The sequence below is a fragment of the Zosterops lateralis genome, assembly GCF_965231275.1.
Source record: "Zosterops lateralis genome assembly, chromosome: 31".
Lineage (NCBI taxonomy): Eukaryota > Metazoa > Chordata > Aves > Passeriformes > Zosteropidae > Zosterops > Zosterops lateralis.
Genome location: NC_139791.1, coordinates 2,635,587 through 2,645,100, shown reverse-complemented (window position 1 = coordinate 2,645,100; position 9,514 = coordinate 2,635,587). Strand labels below are relative to the sequence as shown.

At 53.2% G+C, this 9,514-nt stretch overlaps 1 protein-coding gene across 1 annotated transcript; it reads right to left on the bottom strand.

The window, feature by feature from the left end:
• Nucleotides 1-933, bottom strand: LOC310920655 (olfactory receptor 14A16-like; the record flags this gene model as incomplete). Its single annotated transcript, XM_083880717.1, has 1 exon — nt 1-933. The coding sequence occupies one exon, from the start codon at nt 931-933 to the stop codon at nt 1-3; it is 933 nt and encodes a 310-aa protein (XP_083736843.1).
• Nucleotides 934-9,514: the final 8,581 nt, after the last annotated feature.

Genomic DNA, 9,514 nt, shown 5'->3' with positions numbered 1-9,514 from the left:
TTAGTGTTTTTGAAATCGTCCAGTGATCAGTGTCCACACTGCCGCCTTGAGCTCCTGGTTTCTCAGGCTGTAGATCAGGGGGTTCAGGGCTGGAGGCACCACCGAGTACAGAACTGACAGGGCCAGATCCAGGGATGGGGAGGAGATGGAGGGGGGCTTCAGGTAGGCAAATGTGCCAGTGCTGAGGAACAGGGAGACCACAGCCAGGTGAGGGAGGCAGGTGGAAAAGGCTTTGTGCTGTCCCTGCTCAGAGGGGATCCTCAGCACGGCCCTGAAGATCTGCACATACGAGAAAACAATGAACACAAAACAGCCCAAAGATAAACAAATACCAACAGCAAGAAGCCCAAGTTCCCTGAGTTTGGAGTGTGAGCAGGAGAGCTTGAGGATGTGTGGCATTTCACAGAAGAACTGGCCCAGGGCATTGCCATGGCACAGGGGAAGGGAAAATATATTGGCCGTGTGCAGCAGAGCATTGAGAAAGCCAGTGGCCCAGGCAGCTGCTGCCATGTGGGCACAAGCTCTGCTGCCCAGGAGGGTCCCGTAGTGCAGGGGTTTGCAGATGGACACGTAGCGGTCGTAGCACATGATGGTCAGGAGGGCAAGCTCTGATGAAAGGAAGAAGAAAATCAGAAACACCTGTGCAGCACACCCAGTGTAGGAGATATTCCTGGTGTCCCAGAGGGAATTGTGCATGGCTTTGGGGACAGTGGTGAGGATGGAGCCCAGGTCGGTGAGGGCCAGGTTGAGCAGGAAGAAGAACATGGGGCTGTGCAGGTGGTGGATGGAGGCCACGGCGCTTATGACGAGGCCGTTGCCCAGGAGGGCAGCCAGGGAGATGCCCAGGAAGAGGCAGAAGTGCAGGAGCTGCAGCTGCCTCGTGTCTGCCAATGGCAGCAGGAGGAAGTGGCTGATGGAGCTGCTGTTGGACATTTCTTCACTCTGGGCATGGTGGGCTGTTGAAAGAAAACATTGACAACCTGTGACCATTTTCTTTTAGTCAATCCCTTGTACTGTATTTAGAATACCCTCAAAATCACGTCTGTTCCATTGAGGGAACTTTGCTAAACTTTTTTGACTTTGGGTTTCTGCTGCTGCTGAATTATTGCTTCAATTTAAGCACTGCTCTTAGTGTGAACACTGAGTAGCGCAGAGGGAAAACAGAGCTCTTTGTGCTTCAATGCAGGCAGAGATGCTGGTCCCACACAGGTGCCCTTTGCTCAATACACCTCCCTATATTTCAGGGCAATCCCAATAAAATTTTCTTTTAAAACAAGTAGTCTTTTTGAAGGGTCCAATGTTAATTTCTCGAAACCGTTCTCTTCTTCTGTGTAGCTGGACAAGGGCAAACAACAAGGGTTGATCTGTCTCTCTGCTGCCTGGAGTTGTGCATACGGGGAGCTGTTTCTATCTAGCCAAGCCTTGTCCCTGCCAGTGCTCCCAGAGCCCAGCCCAGCCCTGGGGGCTCAGCTCTGCCCTGCACACCCCTCCCAGCACAGGCCACTCCCCAGGAGCATCTCCCTGGCAGCAGGGCCTTAAGGGCAGCTCAGACAAACAGAGATGCTGCAAGCAAAGGTGCTGCTGGTGCTGTCTGTAGGCAGAGGAGGGTGAGGAGGCACTTTCTGAGGGAGATCTGAGGCAGATCTACTGATTCCCAGGGTGACAGTGCAAGAGTCTCAGTGACACAGACAATTCTGACAGATCCCTTTCCCTTTCCTTTAGGAGAAAGCTGAGAGCAGCCCTGGCCATGCAGCACCATCTCCACAGCAGGAGGAATCTGCCCTGATGGAGGTCGCTCCTTCCACCTCCAACTTCTCCCCACAGTCCATGGGGAGCTCCCAGGCAGGCTGAGAGCTGCCCCTGGCAGGTGGCAGATCCCCTGGCCTGGCCAGGAGCCCTCAGGGCTGCAGCACCTGCTCTGCACCACAGCCCAGGCCACCCCTGGCTGCAGCCCCAGCCTCAGCCCCTGCAGCCGTCCCTGGCAGCAGGAGCCATCCTGCCCTGTCCCTCTGACGGTGCCCAGGGCAGCCCCGCTCTGGAGCACATCCTCCCCCAAAGCAGAAAGGGCAGCAGAGCCATCCTTACAGTGCTGTCAGTCCTGTCCTGGCTCAGCTTTAGGAGATCCCTGCAGCCAGAGACTTACTGTGTCAGAAGTGGTGAAGATTTCTCCATGAATATTCTCAGAATTGTCCTTTCAACTTCTTTAAGCCTCTGTCTGCTTCATGGCTCTCAGGTACCTGCATGCAGTGCCCTCAGCCCTGCTGGGCTGTGAGAGGAGCTGCTCCTCAGGTGAAATGTCTTTTTGAAGCTCTTCTTGATTGCCAGGAGCTGCCTCTATGCCAGGAGCCCAGCCCAGCTCAGCAGCACAGACACAGCACAAGGACTTTAATGACCCTCATGGAGGTTTAGTGCTGAATCCCTGAACATCAGTCCCTGAGACTTAGTTAAACAAACCTCTCAAGAATTCAAAGTCACACACAAACTTCAAACTTGAAGTTTTAATGGGTCCCACTGAGGGACACGACTGAGAAAGTGTCCCCAGGTTCCACTTACAGCAGAACACTGCAGGCAGTGATGACAGGTGGGGACAAACAAGGCAAAGGTGTCTCTGATGCTGAGCAAACCTGGATGTGTTTCAGGAATGCCAAGGGCCAAGACCGGAGCCCCAGCCCCTGCCAAGGCACATCCTGTCCCTCCCTCAGTGCTCAGGGCTCTTCCCAGGCCACTGGCATGTGGGGATGTGCAATGCCAAGGGCAGGACCATGGGGCGGCCCCTGCCAGGCTGCTGAGCAGGGCCAAGGAGGCAATGAGGCCCCAGGGCTGCAAGGGTCACTTGTCTCCTGCTGATGGCTCAGGCCCAGGCCCAGCAGCCATGGCCCAAGTGCTGCAGGAGTTGGCTGTGTCAGGGCCTTGCAGCTGCTGCCCATCCCTGTGCCCTGTGCAGCCCAGGCTGTCCTACGGTGTCCATGCCCTGCGCCTCTGTCCCTGCAGGCTGTCGTCATGCCCCGGCTGCCCCACCTGGCTGGGCCCTTCCTTTGCTGACAGCTCTGCCTCCTGCCTGCCTCTGCCTGCCCACACAGAGCCCTGGGCTTGAAACCAGGAGGGCTAATTCATATTTTATTGTGCCTGTGAAGTTTTAGCACAGGAACAAGGCATGCAGGGCCTGCTTTGTCAGCAAGGACACTTGTATGACAAGTAGAAGACATCTGGCTCATGAGTGCAGTGATAGAAAAAAACAAGGAGTGAATCTGCAATGTTTGAGGAGGTTTTATGGAAATGGGTAAATTGTAATACACATATAGCAACTGTATAGAAGTACCTCTCTTTTAGAATCACATGTCCATGTAAAGTTATGCGTTACCACATGCTGGATTATGGCTAAAGCCTTAATAAGTGATGCCCTCTTAAACACCAAATTAGTGTTAAGGACTCTTATCCTGATATTTCGTAGACTTCGTGACAGCGGAGCCTCACAGAACCAAGGAGTTTATTGTGACACCTTGAAACCTCAGGAAATCAAAATCCTTTTTGACACAGCAGAGCCACATAAACCCAATGGTTTGTTATGATGCTGCAGATCCAAGAGACTGTTGTGACACTCTAGAGCCTCATGGAATCAAAAGTACAGTGTGACAGAGAAAGGCTTCATGGAACAAAGAGTCCATTGTGACATAGCACGGCCTTGTTTGAGCAATGGAACCACTCTTGATAGTACAGAAACTCATGGAACCAAGGGGCCACTGTGACACACCAGGGCAGCATGGAATGAAAGGTCTATTGTGGCAATGCAGATCCAAGGAGACCATCAATGTCTCACAGGTGACAGAGTAAGGCTTTGCAGAACCAAGAAGGCTATTGTGACACTCCAGAACCTTACAGACCATGTTATACTGTGGGACCTCATGGAACAAAGGGTCCATGGTGACACTGTGGAACCAAAGAGACTGTTGTTGGCAGTATGAAAGCTCACGGAACCATAATTCCATTGTGACACAGCAAGGCTTAACGGAACCACATGCCATTCTGACTCTGTTGGGCCTCATGGAACCACAAGCCAATGTGACACAGATTGGCCACATGGAGCCAAATGTCCATGGTGACTTAGGAACCTCATAGAACCAAGAGTCCATTGTTACACTGTGGGGCCCTGTGGAACCAAGGGGACCACAGTGACATTGTGGGGCCTCATGGAACCGTGGAGACAATTCTGACATTTTGGGACCCACTGGAACCAAAGGGCCATTATTGCATTTCAGGGCCTCATGGAATCAAGGGGACCACAGTGACCACTGTGGGTCTCCATGGGATGAAGGGTCCATTGTGACACTGTGGAGCCAAGGAGACCATTGTGACACTCTGAGGCATCCTGGAACCACAGGACCATTGTGACACAGCAAGGCCTCATGAAACCATAGAGGCCATTTGTACACCTTGAGGCCTTGTGAAACCAAAGGGCCATTGTGGCACTTCACATCCATATGGAAGCAAGGAGTCCATTGTGACACATTGGGGCCCTGTTGGGCCAAAAGGCAAATGTGGCAATGTGTATCACCATTGAACCACGAAGACAAATGTGACACTACAGAGCCCCAAGAAACTAAGGATTTATATAATAGTGGGTCTCATGAAACCAAAGGTCCATTGTGTCATAGTGAGGCCTCATGGAATCCTGGAGACCACTGTGACACTTGAAGGTCTCATTGAACCAAGGGTTCCATTGTGATACTGCAGTACCAAGGAGACCCCCGTGACACAGCAAGGCCTCATGGAAGCAAGGGGGACAATTGTGACACTGTGGGGTCCCATGGAAGCATGGGGCAGTGTGACACAGCTGGAGCTCGTGCAGCCAAGGGGCCATTGTGACCCTGAGGAGCTCAATAGAACCAAGGAACATTGTGACACTGCAGGACTGTATGGAGTCATGGAGACCACTGTGACACTCTGTGGCCTCATGGAACCAAGGGGAGCCATTGTGACACTGTGCAGCTCCATGGAACCAAGGAAACCATTCTGCCCCTCTGAGGCCTCATGGAAGCAAGGGGGACCATTGTGACACTGTGGGGCCCCATGGAAACAAGGGGCCAGTGTGACACAGCAGGGCCCCATGGAGCCAAGGATCCAATATGACACCACCATTGTGACACTGTGAGGCCCCGTGGATCCAGGGGAACAGGGAACAGGTCTGGTTGGCTTGGCCTGACTGACTCAACTGACCTTGGCATGTTGGGAGTCTCTTCTCATCCACTCCTGAAACACTGGGGCTCTAGGCTTTCCTTTCTATGGGAAAGAACCATCCCTCCTGCCCAGGCACCCATGGCCAAAATTGGCACTTCTCAAAAATTCACTGTATGCAAGGGTTTCTCTCTGACAAAAGTTGCCAGGACAGACAGGCCTGGCTTGCCTTGACCTCTAGTGGTCACCTCTTATCTGCTCTGGAAATACTAGGGCTCTGTGCTTTCCTTCTTCTGGAGAAGAATCATCCCTCTTTGTAGCTGCCCATGGCCAAAATTGATACTCCCCTTGAAAAATTCCCTATATGCAAGGGTTCTCCCAGACAAAAGCTGCCAGGACAGAGAGCTCTGGCTGGCCTTGGCCTCTGGTGGTCACCTCTCATCTCAAGAAAGCCCTGAGAAAAGGATTTGAACAAGGTTTGACTACTGGGACATCAATGAATCTCTCATCCTCTGAAAAACTCAGATACTCTTCTGATCATAGGTGTCTTCTTCTCATTGTATATTAGACATGAAATACTATTTTCAGCTAAATAATATCATTCTTATCACTTTGCCAGTGTTACCTGAAAGGAAACACCTCCTCTACATATAGATCCAGGTAACCTGTATAAGCAGACACAATAAAGAATCCATCAGGAATTATTTGTCTCTGCTCCCATCTGTCCCATCTCCTCTGGAGCTGGAGATGCAGCCCCAGCACTTGGGAGGGCTCAAGGAGTCACAAGCTCAGCTCCCACACAGAGAACTTGTGGACCCTGAGGTGCTTTTCTTGGCCCCTGCACGCTCCCCCAGGCTGAGATGGACACTGATGGTTTCTGTGCCAGGCTCTCTCAGCCCAGCCCAGCTCCCTGCCAGCTCTGCCAGCTGCCCTGAGCTCTGTGCAGCACCAAGGGCCTCTCCCCAGCACAGCCCAGCCGGCTCTGGCCCCACAGCTCTGCTCAGCCCAGGCTGCTCTGGCCAGGGGCCCCACGGCCTCAGCCCCTCTCAAGGGCACAGCAGCAGCTGCAGCTCACACAGGGCTCAGCCCCAGCCATGGGGGAACCTGCCTGGCCAAAGGAAAAGGAGGCTCCCTGGGTGCCCGGCTCTCCTCTGCAGGAGATCCTGAGAGCTCTGCAGCCCCTGCTGCCATCCCATCTGCCCAGGCCAGCACAACAGCCCCTTGTGCCCTTGTGGCCCTCAGGAGCTGTTCCTGCTCCAGGCCCAGGGCCCATCCCAGAGCTGGGGCAGCCACAAAGCTCTGCCCATTTCTGTTCATTGCTGCTCTGATCAGGATGGATCCTCAGCCACTTGGAGGCTGGTGATTAATTTTACTTTTCCAGAGGCCTCTTATTTCTTGAGCTCTTCACTTGAGAAATTCCTTGACAAAGGTTCATTAACATTTCTTCAAAACACCCAAACAAGACAAGCACCTGGGAATAACTCAAGTCTTCAATTCTTCTGTGGTCTATTAGACAGATTTCAGAAGTGTCTTCAAAGTGAATATACTGTATTGAAAGCAATGTGAAGAGAATTGTTTTCTCCTGCTTTCTTTTTCTGTTTCTAGATTGATATCAGCAATCCCCAGTTGATATTTATCCCCAGCACCTCCTAGTGCAGCCTGAATAGATCTGAAAATCAAGACCCTTCATGGCTGACAATCAGTCACACTTTGTCCCTACCCCCACCCCACCATTTCCCTCATCCAGCCCCTGGCACTCAGAGCAGCCTTGTGCAAATCTCAGCTTCCTCCACTCCAGGCTGCACCTGCAGCTTTCAGCTCCTTGGCACCAACTCCCACCTGCTTTCCTTGCAAAAGGAGCTGCCTGAGACACACAGGGATGTTCATTTATTGTTAGCAAACAAAACCAAGGGAAGGCACAGCTCCATAACAAGCAAAAGTCATTCCTCTGCTGTATATTAGATCCACTTTCCACATCAGACAGTCTCAGACCAATGGTAAATACATTCTGTGCCCAGCACAGATCCCAAGATGCCCCAAACACTCCCTGCCCCAAGTTTGTGCAGGTTTTCTCTTTGCACACACAAGTCACACGCTGAAGTAAGGAGCTCTCTCCAAGCCCACAGAGAGGAAAAGAGAGAAAGTAAATGAAGAGGTCCCTTGTGCAGAGCTACAGCTGCACTAATCCCAATATTCTGGGCTCACAGGAACTGAATCCAGCACCCTCTGCAGCATCTGTTGCCTGGGTGCAACTCTGTCTGGATGGCCAGGCCCAGGGAGTGCTGGGGAATGGAGTCACATCCAGGGATGTCCCCAGGGCTCAGGATTGGGGCCAGGTCAGTTAAATCTCCTGATGGATGATCTGGATGAGGACATCGAGGGCACCCTCAGTCAGTTCCCAGTGAGCCCAGTCTGGGTGGGAGTGTGGCTGTGCTGGAGGGCAGGAAGCTCTGCAGAGGGATCTGGACAGGCTGCAGCCATGGGCCCAGGACAATTGGATGAGGTTCAGCAAGGCCAAGGGCCGGCTCCTGCCCTGGGCTCACAACCACCCCAAATCCCTGGCTGTGCCCTGCCCCTGATCCCCACAGCCTGTCCTGTTCCCTTCATCCCTGCATTGCCAGGGACTTTCTGGGACAAGGCAGCTCTGCTCTGGGTGTGGAGGGAGGTGTAAGTGGGAACCACAACTCCTCAGGTTTGTGTCATTGGAGTTGGCAACTGGTTGGATGCCGATGCACAGAAAATGTCTCTTCATTGTCAACATAAAAAAATGTAAATATGATACAATTTAAGAAATATGGAAACTCTTCCCTCAGCAATGTCAGACATCCCAGCAACATCTGACATGTCCACCATTCACAAGGGATTCCTGCACAAAACCAGATTTGGACTAAGATGGTTCTGTGATAGATATAAACACAACTCATCTGTTGAATCAGGATGCTCTGTGAGAAGTGGGGATAAAACTGCCTGAACAATTCCTGATTTGCAAAGCTGTCAGTGGTGGATGGAGAAGGGGTCAGGCTGCTTTTGATGGTGAGCAAATGCTGAAACCAACCTGACTCATTTCATCTCCTCCTGTCCTGGCTGATCCTCCCCTCTTGCCCCTTCCACCCATTGTCTCTTGTCTCCCACCAGGCCCCCAGTGAAGAGCCTGGCTCTGTGTTCTCCATCACCTCCTGGCTGGCACTGCCAGGCTGGGATCAGGAGCCCCTCAGCCTTCCCTGCTCAGGGCTGGACAAGCCCAGCTCCCTCAGCCTCTCCTCACAGCCCAAGGGCTCCAGCCCCACCTTGGAGCCCTTCCCTCACCCTGCTGCAGCTGCCAGGCATCTTTCCTGCCCTGGGGAACCCAACCCAGGCCACAGTGACATGGATAATCCCTGTCCTTGATGTCCTGGTCACACAGCCCAGCCCCTTGTCCCCGTGTCAGGCTCTGGGGGTTGATTTGTGGAACATCCTTGGGGGAGGCTGCAGTGCTGGGGGCAGAGGGAACCCAGGGGGACAGGGGACCCTGCTGGGCACGGGCAGCAGGGGAGACTTCTCTGGGGGGAAATGTGAGTGGGGCTGGGGCAGAGTGACCAACCCAGTGATGTCACACAGGCCCCCTGCTGCCACCATGATGTTACATTCTGCTCTGTGATGTCACAGCCTGCTTTGTGATGTCACAGACTGCTTTGTGGTGTCACAAAGCTGTAACTTTGATGTTACAGACCACTCTGTGACGTTGCACTCTGATGTGTGATGTCACTCTGTCACCCTGTATGATGTAAGAGTGATGTCACAGCTGACTCTGTAATGTTGCAACTTAACCTGTGATGTCACAGGTCTCTTTGTGATGCCACACAGCTGCCCTGTGATGTCAAAGCCTGCTCTGTGATGTCACACTGTCAATCTGTGATGTCACACACTCCCCTCTATTATGCCATAGCTGATCGATGACTTCATTTAACCCACTCTGTGATGTCATAGCCCACTCTGTGACCTCACTCACCCATTCTGTGATGTCCCACAGCCCCTCTCTGACATCACAGCTGCTCTGTGCCTCTGTCACACACAGCCACAGAGGCTCCTCTATGACACAGCCTCCTCTGGGACATCACACAGCCCCCCTGTGACATCACTGCCACTCTGTGACCTCACAGCTCCTCTCTGCAATGTCCCCCAGTGTCACCTCTGGGGCAGGGCAAGCCGGCAGCCTCCAGGAGCATTTGGGCCCCTGTGCCTGCAGCCCCCAGTGCCCGGAGGTGCCCAGCAGCTCCCGCAGGCTGCAGAACCTCGGCGCCAGCCCCGACAGCTACAAGTGTCCGTCCGGGTCCCGGCGGAGCCGGCACCGCTTGGAATCCCG